The sequence below is a fragment of the Choloepus didactylus genome, chromosome 4, assembly GCF_015220235.1.
Source record: "Choloepus didactylus isolate mChoDid1 chromosome 4, mChoDid1.pri, whole genome shotgun sequence".
In the NCBI taxonomy this organism is placed as follows: Eukaryota; Metazoa; Chordata; class Mammalia; order Pilosa; family Megalonychidae; genus Choloepus; species Choloepus didactylus.
The window spans coordinates 101,091,170-101,106,717 of record NC_051310.1 but is presented as its reverse complement, the minus strand read 5'-3'; the positions used below and the strand labels follow the sequence as shown (position 1 = coordinate 101,106,717).

The following is a 15,548-nucleotide window of genomic DNA, read 5'->3' as shown; positions in this document are numbered from 1 at the left end:
TCATGTGTCAGACTTGTTAGATTAATACTCACTAGAAAATTATATTAAAATAGGCACCAATGGTTTATCATCTATTTCTGAATATTTTTCATTTTTCATTTTCCAGCTGAAAGTAAAACTACCATATTTTCAGATTTAGTTCCAGAACACATAAGGACTTTTATATTTGTGAACTTTCAAAAATATATAGAATCTGTCAATATTTTTAAGAGAATAAATTTGGCAGAAGTTTTTAATTTGTTAGATGTAAAATAAAGTTGTAGTTTCCATAATATGCAGCAACCTGGCTCAGGATGATATTTAACAAGATTTAAGAGTCATCACTATTTGGTTTCAATTCATAAGAACCTAGACTATGTAAAAAGTTTCTTCAGTTTTTGTATTTTGGCTCCAAAGTAATCATGCAAAAGAGGTTGCAAAGCGGTTGCCTCAGAAGCATTTTTAAAACTTGTCTTCAGCAAAATTCTCTGTTTGTGGCATTGGTATAAACACATTTTTCTTATCTCACACAGGATTTTGCACAGACTCCAGGTCAGGCAGATAACCAGTCTTGTCCACCCAAAGGTTTGTCACTATTGAAATTGAATTTTATGTGTTTGTTAGCCAAACAGACATGTTTCTTCCCTACCCCCGGAACTGTTAGAGAAATCAGTTTATTATGTTTTACCTAAAAGATTTGAGATTCAGATACCAAGCGTATTTCAGTGAGTAAAACAATCAGTTTTTTCTTCAAGCATAAGTGCATCATAATTTACAGAGAAATCTGGAAGTAAAAGAAAAGCACAAAACATTTTGGTAAGACAAGAGACAATCAGATCATTAATATTGGCCTAAATTACATAAATGCTGAAATCACATAGGGTTGGTTCTCTATCTATGTTCAGAATAAAGTTATCAATGATAGTAGTCCATATTTCCCCCCAAATTTAAGTTCTTGGACTTTTTTTTATTGAAAATCATTGTTTTACATGATGAAAAAGCCATCAAATTAGCAGAGTTCAGGAGCCAAGAGGTTTAGAAGCTTTTTTCTATAGTGTTCCTGCTGGAGTGTTGCCTGTGATCAGAGTTGGAGATTTAGAATTTTAAGATGTATTTTTACTTTTTTAAAATGTCCTGCTACCCAGAGCAGATCAGAAAGGTACAAGTTTCTCTCTGCCTGGCTGCCATGACAGCATCTCTGATTAATGAGACCCTAATCCAGATTTTCTCCGATTCTTACGCTACTTTGATAGTCTTTAAACTGTTCAGTCAGAGGCCCAGCACCCACGAAGAAGCTCTTACTTAGAGGGGGGTCATTTGTGGACTCTTCCACAAAAGAAAAAGTCATCTACAGAGGGCAGGTGTTTCAACTCATATAGAATAAAATATAGCTAAAACTGTTACAATATCATGAAAAAATGTCATGTTTTTTTGACCCAGGTACCCAGAGAAGTAAACAGAAAGTTATGCAACTTTTCAGAAATTCAGGTCAGCATCATAGTTGGAACCATTTGTCTAAGCCAGAAATAGTGTGCAAGTTCAGTTCTGCCCTGACTCAGACACAGCCTTTTTTTTTTTTTTAACCAATTGCAGTCTACTTGAGAGGTCAGCATAAAGTTACAATTTCTTATAATTTTTTAAAATTTTGAATACATGAAAAACTTAGGAAAATCTCCTAATGTATTTCTTTTTAACTGTTCAGCAATATTTTTTCCAGTAAGAACCACAGACATTCTTTTTTTCTTACTCTTTCTCCTGATCACAAAAGATGAGTCAACATTTGCTGCATTTCTGGAAGGCAGAGTCCTAGGGGCTGCCTCTGCCTGCTTGATGGGCTGAGGCCTGTGGGAGCCTCAGCCTTCTTTCTTTTCCAGTGGACCATCTTCTCTGATTTTCATTCTTTCCCCAATTACAGTGGGCTTAATTCACAGAACAGATAATGGGAAATCAGTCTCTGCTTTGCTCAGAAAGGGTCATCACTGTGTTGGTGACAGCTCATAATATTCTTACTTGATTAAAAAAAATATGATGCCTCACTAAGGCACCAGTTTGCAGCTTGGATATCTGTTCCCCTTTTGGTCTTAGATTAAGTCCCAATAAAATGTTTCAAGAACATTTTGAATTCATTGCCCAGGTGAACCTTTAAGTACAAAGCAGCTCCTGGTAATGCCACATTATTTATCGAGGAAGAGTTCTGGTTTCCAAATCCCCAAAGCTCACAACTCCCCAGAGTTCTGAGATTGTTTGCTTTGAGACACTGCTAGTCAATAAAGTCCCTAATTGTTCCCTCTACTTTATTAGAAAGGCAACTAAATGTCAAGTTTCAACATTTTTAATGTTATATTTAAGCTAAAATTGTTTTAAATTAGGCTATTTTAGTAACAAATGTCACTGTTTAGTAACAGATTTGCCCTTTCAAGGCTAACTGAAGGATGTGACTCTCATTTTCTTTTGTCCACTACAGCTTATTTGACTTTTTGATTATTTTATTACTGTGGAGTCCAAAAATAATTTTTTGGCAATGTTTTACATAGAAGTTACTGTCCAAGTATGTTAGAAGCACAAACCGTATTGTGATTAAAATATATAAGTTTATACTAGATAGATAGATAGATATCCTCGTTTACATAAAGTGTATGTTTTCATTTAGTAATCGGATATCAAAATGAATTTAATTTCTTAAACTACAAAGAATTCAATTCATTTTAATTAACTCTTCTCTCCACCACCCCACCCCCTCTTTTTTTCCTCTCAGGAAAATGTCTCAGTTCCCAAGACTATCTCGAGTTGGCTAACAGATTTCCTCAGCAGGCCTGGGAAGAAGCTCGACAGTTTTTCTTGAAAAAAGAAAAAAAATAAATGTTTTGGTTGGTTCTATATTTGAGTACCCTGATTAATATTTTAAATTGTTCAAACATTCTAATTATTCCTTAAGAAACTCATTTTCTCATGTTTATATTCTCCCCCTACACTGTAGATATGGTATATACTTTGCACTATTTATAATGATTGTAGATACTTAAATGCTCTGCTTGCTAATTTTGCAAGTTGAGTTTATTTCAGTTATGCACAATATTTGGGGGATTGATAACTTCCATCCTATGATAATATATACCTTGCATTTGTAACATGGGTGAAATTAAACATAAAATTAGCAAGTCTGTTTTGTTCTTGTAATAAAAATAACTTATTCTGTTTGCAATGTGACTTTTATTTCCAAATTGGTGTTTTCACATTATTGCTGATTTTTCCTGTTAAGGCAATTCTAATTTGAAAGGAAAATGTTAACACCTGAAGTATTTTTAATTAAAGATTTAATTAAAGTTCACCTGTTCTAAATTTCCCTTTTTAAGGTTTGGAGTAAAGATGTTGGTAACATTTTTGCACTCTAATTGCATAATCTGTTGGAGCAGCAGACTATTTAAAATTAGAGTATTGTATTCCTTGGTCTGCCTAAACTTTCCTATCAAAGAATACTAGGAACTTCCTTTTTAGCATTGTGGACTGAAATTATTCTCCAGAATGAAAATTAGTGATTCAAAAAGGCCAATCATAATAAATCATCCTAAAGTACTTTCTCAAATAATTGTGAAATGAAGCAATACTGAAGTAAAAGTAAAGCAGAAGATCGCATGGCTCTGAAAAGTTTTCAACTACTTCTGTGCACCACTCACACTTGAACCTGTGACGTGTCTGCCTGGGAGAAGTTGGCTTTTTCATATCTTGTTATCGTTTCTCCACCTTAAGCCGATGGCCAGTGTTAAACCGTTCACTGAGTGATATCAGTAATAGTATCTGTCAGATAAAGATCAAACATTACCTAGAAAAAAGATCTGCTCGGGGAAAAAAAATTCTGATCCGAAAATTTATCAAACTCAAGACTATCAGGAGGTAAAAACTGGAAAATACAGGCGTTTCATATGTCTTTTAAAGGCAAACTTTTACCTACCTAACATTCAGGACACTGCCGAGTTCTGTATATGCTGTTTTTATACTTTTTTGCAAATCAAGAGAAAATAAAAAGATCCGATTAAAAAACAAACAAAACAACAACAAAAAATGAACTCATCCCTGTGCGTTCTGTGCTGCCGCCGCCGCGGAACGCGGGCTTCCTCCAGGTACTGCGGGCTGCCGGGGCCGCAGCCTGGCCGGGGCCGCCCCACACCCCGACAGCCCCGGCTGGACGGCGGGAGAACAGGCTCTCGGGAAGCCCCTCCCGCTCGGCTGGGCCAGCACCGGGCGCGCGGGCGCAGGACCCTGGACTCGGGTCGGGCTCCGGCGTTCGCCGCGCCGCGCCCAGGGAGGGCGGAGGGGCTGGGCCCTGGAACCCGCACCCACTCCCCGGCGGCCGCCGGGGTCTGCCCCGCAGCTCGGCGGCCCGAGGGGGATGGAGGCAGGTGTCCGCGGCAGGCCCAGTCGGCGACTAGCCGTCACCCCGAGCGCCCGACAGGGGAAGAAGTTCCCGAACCCCGCTGGCCCTGCGCGACTTGGGATGTCGACGCAGAATCCTTGTGGCTGAAACGAATAATCAAATATAAGATTCTCTACAAGACGCTTCACAATAGAATATACTTATCTGGTCGGAAATTTGCCAGAAAGTCATAAATAATTGAGACAGCTGTGATTAACCTCCCAGAAACCATACCAGGATTCGCAACTGAACATTTAATTGAAAGGTCGCATTGCCCCTCCCCGCCCTCGTCCCCGAGAAGAGGGGGTTTGGTAAAGGAACCCCCACCCCCACCGGGGAGCCCGCAGGCTCGCGGCTGCGAAGGTCTGGCCTGGGGCCTCCTGGCCGCCCCAGAGCGTCTCCGTGATTCCCCACCCGGGCGGTTGCTGTGGGTCTCAAGTTCCCCTCTTTAATGCGCGCTCGGGGCCCGCGTGATTTAAGCTCTAATTCTCCTGGGTTTTACGACTTCTAAACTCTCCTGGGATGGGAAGAGTGCGGCGCCCAGGTGCGCGCAAGCACAGCGTGTTCCGATCCGCGGAGACGCAGTGCCGCCCACAGGCTTTCTCCTGGGGCGGGGGCCGCATCCCGGGTCTCCCGAGGCTCAGGGGCCAGAAGCGAACCCCACCCGGCCAGGGCGAGAGGCCCCTGTTGTCCCGCCCTTGAAGCTGGCGGTGCCACTGGGCACAGTTGGGGCAAAAGCAACAACTTCGCCCAGGCTTTAGACCCAGAATTTGCGTCAAATAAGAAGCAGCCCCAGAGGACCCAGGGCAGCGCCCTTTGAACTGCCAACGCCGTTAGCCCAACTGAATGTCCTGCTCGGGGAGGAACCCCGCAGGGCCGGTCACCCTGGAACTGCAACAGAATGTCGGGGCTCCCCGTCGCTTCCAGAACCCCTCCCTCCCTCCCGGCACTGGAGGTCGCGGGCGTCTGACCTCGAACCCTGAACCCGGCCCCTGTGAGCCGGGATCGGGACCTAGGTCTCCCCTAATGCCGCTCCCTTCCTCCCCCAGCACAGCTGGGAAAACCACCTGGGTCATTTCTTCCAGAGATTCTTGCCACTCTTTCAAATTTATTGAGTCTCAATAATCTGGAAAGGGATTATAATTCACCATCCCCATTCTTCCACTTCCCTCTTCCCCTGTCCCCCTCACCCCGCAAGCCCCGAACACAGGGGTCTCCTGTTTTCTCCACTCAAACTACCCGGCTTAAACCTCCCTTTCCCCATGAGGAAACCCCTCAGCCTCGGTGAGCTCCTGCCCGTCCCTCTCCTCACTCCAAGACCCACTCTCCCGCCAGTTGCTTGTCTTCCTGACCACGAGGCCCGAGGGCTGGGCTCGGTCCCGGCTCACCTAGCACTCCCGTCTCTGTGGTACGATTGCTGCTAGCACCCCCAAAGTGCTTTATAAGTTGAGCCACTCCCCACCCAGCTCCACATCTGGTTCTCAATCGACTATTTCCTTGTGCCCTTTCTCTCTCCCATTACGACTCTCAGTCTAGCTCCATTTATGTGTATCTGCCATGCACAGTCCCCATCAACAAGGTGCTAGTCTGTAATTGGTCACCCGATTCCCTATTTCACTGCATCCCAGTATCTTCAAGAAAAATTTACCTTTACATCAATCAGACCCAAACTTAAAAGCCTCTAATCTTCCCTACATCAGCTTAATAAATTCTTTCTGAATTTCTTGCTTTTATCACAACTCCATGGGAAACTTCTCTGCAAATAGTTATTCGTTCATTGTTTCCTCTCTCCAGCATGCTGTGATTTGACTAATTCTTATGCTCTCTCTGATGAACATTCATATGCGAAAACACAACTAACTAAATGTGTGGCCACTTATGCCCTCTCCTAGACAGCAGTGGCAGAATCTCAAAATTTTTAACGAACAATTTTATGCATTGTCTCATTTAAGCCCACTATTTGCAGTTCTGACAAAAGAGAGCTTTAAGCTAGTCCATATTCAAAACCAATAGTCAAAACACTGGTTTCTGTTCCATAATCCATTAAACATTAAAGTTTGTTGGGAATGCTGCCACAAGGACTGAATTTCCCAGAATTATATACAATCTTTCAATAGTATTACATTTTGTGGTATAAGAGCTATAAACCTTTCCGTCTCTGGGAATTCCCTTCCTGCCTCAATTGCATGGAGCTATCCAAATCATTAGATAAATCTTCTGAGAAAATCTTACTGTAAAGTGAAGCTAGCTAAATAACTAACTCCCATTTTCCACCTATGGCTTATTCTTTTATTGAATCAAGTTTTTACTACACACCTGGGTATCTCACTTTAAAAGTACACTAAGCATAAAATACTATACTTGTAATTGTTACAGGTAATTTAATTTACAAAGAAATCCCTACTGTATTACAGAAGATATTTAAAGATGACCTGGGAACCAGTAAAACTGATATTTATTAGTGTAACTAACCAACCATAGACCTGACACCTCACCAGGGACCCTTGTAATAAGAGAAACACCCTTTCCTCCAAAACCCACGTGGAAAACGATGCACCCCTTCGCATGGCTAGAAACAAACTACAGGAGAGAGAAACATGCGATGTTTTACATAGAAATACAGACGCAGGCATCCTAATACACAGTTACCCCACCTTTCAGCTGGATAATGACCCAATATTCAAATACAGACATAAATATAAATATCAAAAAGAGGAATTAGGTTTTTGGCTTACGAATGATAAGCGAAGCTAATTAGATAGGCAGATGTTTTCATTTGTAGCATTAAAACACTACTTCAGTCTGTCAAAAGCAAAAATTCAGAGCTAATTAACAACCACTAATAAAATTCTTTATTCAAGAACCATTTCTCTTCTTAAAATGACAAAATTCAGTACTCTGAATAAATTGAAAGGATTTCAAAGTAAGCTTTCTTGAACAGTTAGCCCCCTAGCCAATAGCCAGCCAGAAGGTAAATGGAGATGTCTGTATTTCTATTTGGGAAGGAATGGTCAAAGTTAAGGGAAGGAAGCCTTACAGAACACAGTCCTGCTTATTAAAACCTAGTCTGGGCACTTGAGAGGTAAAGCTGGTCCTCATTAACCCTGCATATCTCCTGCCTTATCTCTAAGTTTGCAGCACCATTTCCTAAATCCTGAAGAAGGGGAATTTTCCCTTTAATATCTTTCTCTAGCCTCACCTTGACGTTCAGGAAGTAAAATATAAACGTGCGTCTATTTTCCCACCTCCTCCCATTTTCTTTCAATAATTGTCAGTAAGCCTTCCCTCTTTAATGGGGGCGGGGGGGGGGCGGGGGGCGCGGAATCCTGCCATCAGCTCTGCTGAAAAACCTACAGTGGCCTCTAGCCGTCCAAACAGCCTGTGGCTTTCTAACAGAAGGTACCAACTCCACCATCCGCAACCGCAGCTTCCCCTCGGAAACATTTTTATCCTTACCAGTCACTACCTGAGCTAAGATGGCAACTATCCCCATCCGCTTAGGACGTTGGCCTCTTTCAAGTCAAACTCTGGACAAAAGGGTACACTTGTGGATCATTTAACTCAACTCGGGGACAAAGGAAACGAAAACTCAGTGTCCGAGATTCTTTAAGAATAGTGGGGAGTCTGGTAGGCTGGCAGCTTCCTACCAAGTGAGGGCTAGTCTTGGAAAAGAACCGTCCCAGGCTGCCAAAGGGTTAAATATTTGTGAAGGGTAAAACCTGAGCCTCCCGTTTTCTGTGCTTGCCCGGGGGCCTGCTGGAGATTCGGTATCTCTCGGTTATTTCCTGCGATCACTAAAGCCAGTTTTCAAGAAAATAAGTCGCAGGGGTTTGAAATGTCACACCAAGTGACCTGGGCACGGCATATCCAGGGGCTATTCCAAGCCCCCTCCCACCCGGGCTATCCCCCGCCCCCTGCATTTCGGGTCTGGAAAGAAAATAAACCGAGGACACGCCAGACTGGTTCTGGGTGGACTTATTTTCCCCCGGCAGCCGCGATCCTAGCGGGGGCTTGTTGTGGTTCCTTCAGTGTATCGCTTGCAGGTGATGCCAAATGCAGATAAGGAGCCGCCGCCCGGCCTTCTCCTCTGTCTAGACGGGGGAATTAATAAATGCAGTGAGATTGATCACGTCGCGCATCCACTCTGGGGACAGCGTGGAGGACGAGCCGTCACGGCCGCCGGATCTGGTCGGGGTCGGCCCCCCTGCTCGCCCGGGGCCCGCCGGCTGGCCTCGACGCTCCGCGGCGGGCGGACGAGCGCCTGGGGATTTCGGGCCATGGAAAAGAGAAGCATCGGGAGGGCACAAGTGCACGGGCCCGAAAGTGAGGCGAGAGGCCGAGGTCCGGGTCTCCGGGGTGCCAGGCTGCAGCCGGCTGCGGGAACGGGGCGCGTGGGGCGGGGGCGAGGCTGAGCCGGAAAGAGACCCGCCCCTAGAGAGCCTGAGCTCAGGCGGGAGTCAGTTGCGGGGCCGCCACCTGAGCGGAGCACGTTTCCCACCCAAGCCCCCGGCGGGCCTCGACCACAAGGCGCCGGGCTTCCGGGAGGCCTTGTCGCTCGCGCGCATCCCGGGGCCGCGCGCATGGACCCCGCCCCAGCGGCGCCCAATCCCCGCCGGGCGCGCCCCCTGCCCGCGCGGGATCACGCGGGCCCCCGGAGCGCAGGGCGCGGGCGCGAGCAGCCAGGTCCCGCGCGGAGCCTCCGCCGCCCACCCCACCGTGACTCATTTTCGTTGAAACGAGCCCACCTCCGAAACTTACATTCGTCCAGTCCTCCCGCTGCGCCAATAGCACACGGGAGCAGCATCGCGTCGGATTATTTTTTTATTATTATTAAGATCAAAATATTTGTCCCACTATGAACTGGCTGTTCCCACAATAAATAACAATAACTTACGTTTGTTTGTTCGGCAAAGGCTCACACACTCTGTCCTCCGTCGACTGATAACTTAAAACATTTTCAAGAAAACTCTCATTTCTACTTTTTTCCCCCAGCAATCATGCGCTTTGGGAATTGGAGAGTCTGTTCTTTGGGGTTTCCCCCCTTCCTTTTCCTCGCTAATGCCTGGGTGAAGCCGCCTGGGCGCGCCGGGCAGGCCTGGGGAAGGGGCCCGTGGGAAAGCTCGGGACTGGCCAGGCTCGAGAAGGACCCTGTGTGTCCTCCACGTCGAGGGCGGGCAGAAGGGTGGGGGCGCGGAGAGACAGAGCGGCAGCGGCCACACGGAGTGCGGAGAGGAGAGGGCAGAGCAAACCCTAGCAAATCCCAAAATCTGGTTTTGTAAAAATAAAAGTCCTCGAAGCGGGGGTTTCAGTCTTGTGAAAGCAGTTGCGTCCTGGCGCTTTTGGGGATCCTGACCGTTTCTCTCGGTTCCATCTCTTTAAATAACAATAATAATAATTAAAAAGGCAAGAGAGTTTTCGGAGCTGGAATGGCCTGAGCATGGGTGAGTCTCATGCAGGGAGCATGCGAGGTCCTCGGGATGGCGGGGAGGGGTCCCCCTCACGTCTCCACGGGACTCGGCACCATGCTGTTGGGGGTGTCCGGTAGCTGCGAGGACAGGGAGGTCACGTCGCTGCCAGAGGAGTTACCCAAGGAGCCGGACTCGGAGAAGGAGACCTGGGGTGGTGGAGACACCAGAGAGGAGCCGGTGAAGACGCGCCTAAATTGGTCGTCTGAGGTTGTCTGCTTTGAATCGGGGGTGTTCCGTGGGGATCCGCCACTGGCTTACAGCAAGCCACGCGGAGATGATGGCCAGATTCCCATGCTCACCCCCGAGAAGTAGGGAGGGGGGCCCGGGCTGGTTAATCCCTGTGACAGCTCCTTGTACTCACTTTAATCCAGGGAGACCCGGTTTAGGGCAAATTGTGGGCTGGGGCGCGACTGCAGCCACGCCTCCCCCCCCCCCCCCGCCACTATAACCCTATTGCCGAGGTCTATCCCCCAGACCCCCATTCCATGGGAAAGCCACCTCATCCTCTTCCCCTCGGAAGGCAAAGTCCCCACCGAGCAGGGCTATGCCATCCCCACCCTTGCCATAGGGGAGCAGCGAGAGTCCCGAGGCTGGGGTGGGCTGGCAGAGCCTCACCAGCTGCTGGAAGGCGGGTTGGTCCAAGTCACTTTGGAGGGCGAACTCGCTGAGCGCTTTCCACGGAGGCTGGTACGTCTGCACCTCCACCGCGCTGCCCTGCACAGCGCTCTCGTGGCGGATGGGGCTGCCTGCCACCAGGGGCGTTCCGGTCAGTCCCTGGAGGCTCTGCGGAGCAAGCAGAAAGAGGGAGTCACTCGAGTTGGATCTTGCCTTTTCCGTCACCTTCGAGACGAGCCCGAGGCATTGGCGCTTGATTTGAGGCCTGCAGCGGTTGGAGGGTGGAGGATGGCGGACACTCAACAGGCCCTAGATTGGGTTCTCATTTCTCACTCGGGACACCCCAAGGCCCGCAGACCGGCCACCAGAGACAGGCCAGGCTCAGCGCTAGGAGCCAGCCACGTGGGGAGGGAAAGCGAAGCCTGCGTTCCCATCCCTCGCCAGGTATGCAGAGGAAAAAGATTCAAACGAAGATGTTCCGAGGGAAGGACACAACCTGCCATTCAACTTGCGGGCGCTGCACACAACCATGCGCCCTTGGGCTCCTCGCTGCTCCCCGGTCCTCTCAAATCTAGGCTGCCACTAGGTCAGGGAGAAGATTCGCCCTCAGATAAAGTAATTAGGGGACCTTAAACCCCATGGCAAGCCTTGCTCCGAAGGCACAAACACACGCAATTCGGGGAGTACAGTTCTCCCTGGATTTCTCCAAAGGGAGACGAACCTGAAAAGCGCACGCAGACGCTTCGCGCCAACGCAATGCTCCACCCGACCGACTCCTCCGGCCGCGCGGCTCCTCACCGTCTTATCGTTGTGCTGCTGCTGCTGCAGCTGCTTCATGAGGATGGATTTCTTCTTGTCCTTGCAGCGCTTGTTCTGGAACCAAACGCGGATGACCCGCGGGCTCAGGCCGGTCATCTCCACCAGCTGCTCCTTCATGAGTGCGTCGGGCCGCGGGTTGGCCGCGTAACACGTCCGCAGAGTGTGCAGCTGCTTCTCGTTGAGTACGGTCCGCACGCGGGTCGTCTTCTCGGTCTGCTTGTGCACATGCGGACGCAGCGGGGGCTGCCGGCCCGAGCCGGGGTCTACGGGGACAGGGGGGCGAGAGGTGAACGACGCGACCCACCGGCCGGGCGCCTGCCCAGGTGCAGTCCGTCCTCCCACCACCGGGCCCGACTTCTTTTATTCCGTTTATATCGTTTTATTGTTCGTCTCTCCTCTCTAACTGTTCTCCTTATCCGGAGGGAGTTGTGCGTTTTCGGCCGTTCCCCCTCGCTCCCTAGCCGGGCTGCCCGCCCCGCATCGATCTTCCTGGAGCGCAAGCAGAGCCCGAGTTCCGCGCTAGGCCACCGCAGGACGGGAGTGGCGACTCGGGGCCGAGCCTCCTCCACTCGCCGGGCCCTTCAGGAGCGCCCCTTTGTCCCTTCGCGGGACAAGCGAAGCCCCTCGGAAGAAGTCGGAGAAAGAGGAAGGAGAAGGGAGCCCGGGACTCTGGAACTGGAAGACGACCGCTCCCGGGGGCCCGCGAAGTCCCTTCCTCCTTCGGGGGCCGCTCGCGCAAAGCGAAGATCAGCTGCCTGCAGCGCGGGCGGGGCCTCCGGGGCCGGGGACGGTTCCTTCCTGCTCGCCCTCGGGCCCCGGCCCCCGGGTTCCTGCTTCAACGCTCCACGTTTCCCCTCCCGGCGGCCACCCACCGTTGGGGCCGGCTCCCCTATCCGTCTCGGGTTCTCTCAGCAGCGGGGAAGCAGAGCTTGGTTCCTGCAGCCCTCAACCCGCAACAAACGATGGGGAAGACCCTCCAATACCCGAGACAGGAGAGCACCTAATGCCCGCTTCCTCCTGTTTCACCAGCGCCCCTCCGGCGGAACCGAATCTACACACCCATCGATATGGGCCGCATTGTTTCGATTTATATCCCTCTCCAGAGATTTCCAGATCTGGACAAACATTTACAAATATTCCATCCAGCCCAATTTTCTCATTCTATAGAGGAAGAAACGGAGATCCAGAGAAGGGAGGAGCGCAAGGCCACACAGCACCCAGGGGCTCAGGCGGCTCTGGAGATGGCCCTTCAGGGCCTATGGTTACCTGCGGGAAGCTGTCCCCGCTTGGGGCTCCAGCGCCACTGCTTCTCACCACCCCAACCGGCCTAACCACACACTCAGATGCCATCCTCCGGCGGCTCCTGATTAGGACACAGGGCATTCCCTTAGGTATTTTTCTGTAATCCCCAAGTCCACTGCGCCTTTACATACCCTCCCTACTGAGACCCACTTGGCTAAGTTCTCCAACCAACCGGGCCTCAAAAAACAAACACAAACACTCCTTCTTTGTGGGGTGGCAAACTTCGGAGCCGTCTTTACCAGAGGGCTCCTCGCCGGCTGAGCCCAGGCCCAGCTCCCGGTTGGAGTAACAAAAATAGCCTCGAGCAAACCTATCTTTCCTCTCTGACAATAGCACATATTCCTCGAAGAAATTCCTGAATACTAGTCCCCCAGACAAACACCACTTAAGGTTTCCTGTTGTCCCACAGCCTCCTGCTCCCCGCATCGCGTCACAGAGAACACAATCCCCCACGCTCACACACGCACAAGCCTGGCTCATGCTGACCCACAAAGAATTCTCCCCGGCACACACGAACACACACTCGTGTTCACAGCACACAGTTCTGCCGACAATTTCCCCTCACGCTCACTCACTCGCCCGGACGCTGGCGGCGGAGGGCCCGGCGCGCGCGGCTTACCTGGCAGATGCAGGCCGCGGGCGCCGGGCAGCGGGCCGGGGCTGCGCGGGCTGCCGGCCGCGGCGCGCTCGAGCAGGAGGCCGTGATCCGCGCGACAGAGCAGCTCGTGCTCCCGCAGCGAGAACTCGTCGCCGGGAAGTAGCTGGCGGCTGCACACGGAGCAGCGAAAGCACTCGATGTGGTACACGCTGTCCCGCGCCCGCATCACCAGGTCGCTGCTGCTAAAGCCCACCTGACACTTGGCGCACTTGATGCCGAACAGCCTGCGGGCCGAGGGCGCGGGCGGCGTCAGCGCGGGGCCGCGGCCCAGCCCACCCCCTGCGGCTGCTCTCGGATTCTAGGCTGCTCACCCGCTTCGGGCACGCGCGCCCAGGGAGTTTTGTGGCCCACAGCGAGGCTGCGGAGACTCGCCCGCGTGGGGAAAGTTCCCCGGAGCGGCGGCGCGCGTTGGGGGTGAGGGCGGCCTTCTCCGCGGGCGGAGCACGCGGGCGGCCGCCATCCCCGAGCCCCGGCTCCTACCGGCCTCACCTGATGTAGTCCCGCTTGCAGTAGGTCTTCCCGTCTCTCACGAAGCACGTGCACGTCTCGTCCAGGTACTGGCTGCACTCGGCGCACTTGAGGCAGGCGGCGTGCCACTCGAGGTCGGGCGACACCCGCAGGATAAACTGGTCGTGGATCTGACTCCCGCAGCCCACGCACATGGCCGTCCCGGGCTTCTCTGCCGGGGAAGGGCGCGGGACCCCCGTCAGGCCTGGCTGCACGGACCCCGGCCAGCCTCGGCCTCTCCAGCCCCAACCCAACCCACTCGCTCTCTCGCTCTCTCGCTCTCTCTTTCAATAATCGCGACCACAAGGAAAAGGAGACCGGCTTTCCAAAGGTCCAGTTGGAAACGAAAAAACAAAATCTTCTGATTTTGTGACGGCTTTTTGTCTTCCCCCCCAAATATTTTCGCCATCACATTCACTTGGACACAGTGATTTTATCGATATGTCTTGTAACTAAACGCTTACACGAAGGTGAGAAGACAGAGCAAATGGACATTTAAGCACTGCGGACGCCACCGCATCAATATCCAACGGTGACATCCCGGCATTTCCGCCCGCACATCCCCTCTCACAGCGACTCCCTCCTATCCCAATGCAGACGCCCAGTCTCCGCTCATCCTGACATTTCTTAGTTTAAATATTCCAGATCAAGCTAGAGAAATCTTCATTTGAAAGGACGAAAGACGAATAAACAAAAACCCACATTCCTAAATCAAACCTAATTGCCTTAGCGCAAAACAGGCGATTCCACAGCGTGAGGTCAGCCGAGCCGACCTGAGAAATAATGTTTAATTACAAAATAAAACGAGATTCCAAAAGATAAGTAGTCCCTCAGGAGAAATACATTCGTTTTATTTTTCTCGCCCAAACAGTCCTGTCAAATAGAAGCCACTTGTAGAATCCGCTAAACATTCTTCTGCATTAGAAATACTGCATATTAAGCACACTCATACACACCCACAGACATACAGAGAAACACTTACTCTTGGAATGATCCCCCATAGCACCCAGAAAAGGATAATGAAAAATAATATCCACCATGCAGAAAAGAGATGTGCGCAAAGTGTGCGGCCAGGGCCAGAAGGACGAGGGTCGCGCGCCCAGCCTCGGCTCTTCGCTAACTAACTCCTGCCGCGCGGAGTTGAAGGAGCGATTCCGCACCGGCCCGCACGCTGCATGACGTCAGCACGCACTCGCCCCGGGCCGGAGCGGGGGGCGGGACCTGTGGCGTCACGAAGCTTCCCCAGAACCGCTGGGGCTGCGGGGGAGGTGAGGGGACCTGGAGGCTGGTGGGCGGGGAGGGTTGGATGAAAGGCTGGGGTGAAGGGGGATTGGCTGGGAGGACGTGGGCACACCCTGATTGGTCCCGAGTGAACAATGGAGCGCAGCCCCCTCCCCCGAAATGCACAAGGACCTTCTCTCCGGTCCCGGGTCGGGCAATCCCGGCTGGACCTTGCGTCACCGCCGAGGTAGCGATGCAGCCGCCGCAGCTCTGAGCTTCTCTTGGACTTGCCGGGCGGTCTCCCCGGCGCGCCCAAGTAGGGTGATGGATACCTGGGGTGGGGACGGGAACTCTCCTTTAAAAGCTCCCTTCTTTTATACGTAAACAATTTAAAACTCCACTCTCTTGGGACGAAGGAGCTGGGGAGGGGGTTAAGGCAGGAGTGCCCTGTTTGGACGTGACCGTAACGGTCCAGCCTGTCCCCTCTCTCCTCTTGTGCGCCTTTGTTCTTGTGCTAAGGAATGATTGCCTGGGTTGGGATAAACTCTTGTAGTCTCCCCCACCCGCC

The 15,548-nt window shown here is 51.0% G+C and overlaps 2 protein-coding genes across 5 annotated transcripts in view; one reads left to right on the top strand and one right to left on the bottom strand.

The window, feature by feature from the left end:
- Nucleotides 1-2,856, top strand: part of SCAPER (S-phase cyclin A associated protein in the ER) — a 600,702-nt gene extending 597,846 nt beyond the window's left edge. For all 4 annotated transcript variants that reach the window (XM_037833320.1, XM_037833321.1, XM_037833318.1 and 1 more), the window contains exons 31-32: nucleotides 513-564; nucleotides 2,735-2,856. In XM_037833320.1, the coding sequence (XP_037689248.1) occupies nucleotides 513-564; nucleotides 2,735-2,838 (156 nt within the window). In that variant the 3' untranslated portion in view covers nucleotides 2,839-2,856. The remainder of the gene's footprint in view (nucleotides 1-512; nucleotides 565-2,734) is intronic.
- A 6,998-nt stretch (nucleotides 2,857-9,854) lies between these two features.
- On the bottom strand, nucleotides 9,855-14,799 carry ISL2 (ISL LIM homeobox 2). Its single transcript, XM_037835364.1, has 6 exons — nucleotides 14,742-14,799; nucleotides 13,742-13,931; nucleotides 13,214-13,476; nucleotides 11,272-11,555; nucleotides 10,474-10,641; nucleotides 9,855-10,004 (listed from the first exon to the last, which is right to left on the bottom strand). The coding sequence occupies exons 1-6, from the start codon at nucleotides 14,797-14,799 to the stop codon at nucleotides 9,888-9,890; spliced, it is 1,080 nt and encodes a 359-aa protein (XP_037691292.1). The 3' UTR covers nucleotides 9,855-9,887.
- Between the last annotated feature and the right edge of the window lie 749 nt (nucleotides 14,800-15,548).

What these genes read in the sequence shown, in the direction of transcription:
- ISL2 (XM_037835364.1), bottom strand. Translation starts at nt 14,799, where the DNA reads ATGGTGGATATTATTTTTCATTATCCTTTTCTGGGTGCTATGGGGGAT. An exon ending in TATGGGGGATCATTCCAAGA is followed by an intron (nt 13,932 to 14,741) that starts GTAAGTGTTTCT and finishes CTTCCCCGGCAG; the next exon opens with AGAAGCCCGGGACGGCCATG. An exon ending in AGCAGCACAACGATAAGACG is followed by an intron (nt 10,642 to 11,271) that starts GTGAGGAGCCGC and finishes CTTGCTCCGCAG; the next exon opens with AGCCTCCAGGGACTGACCGG.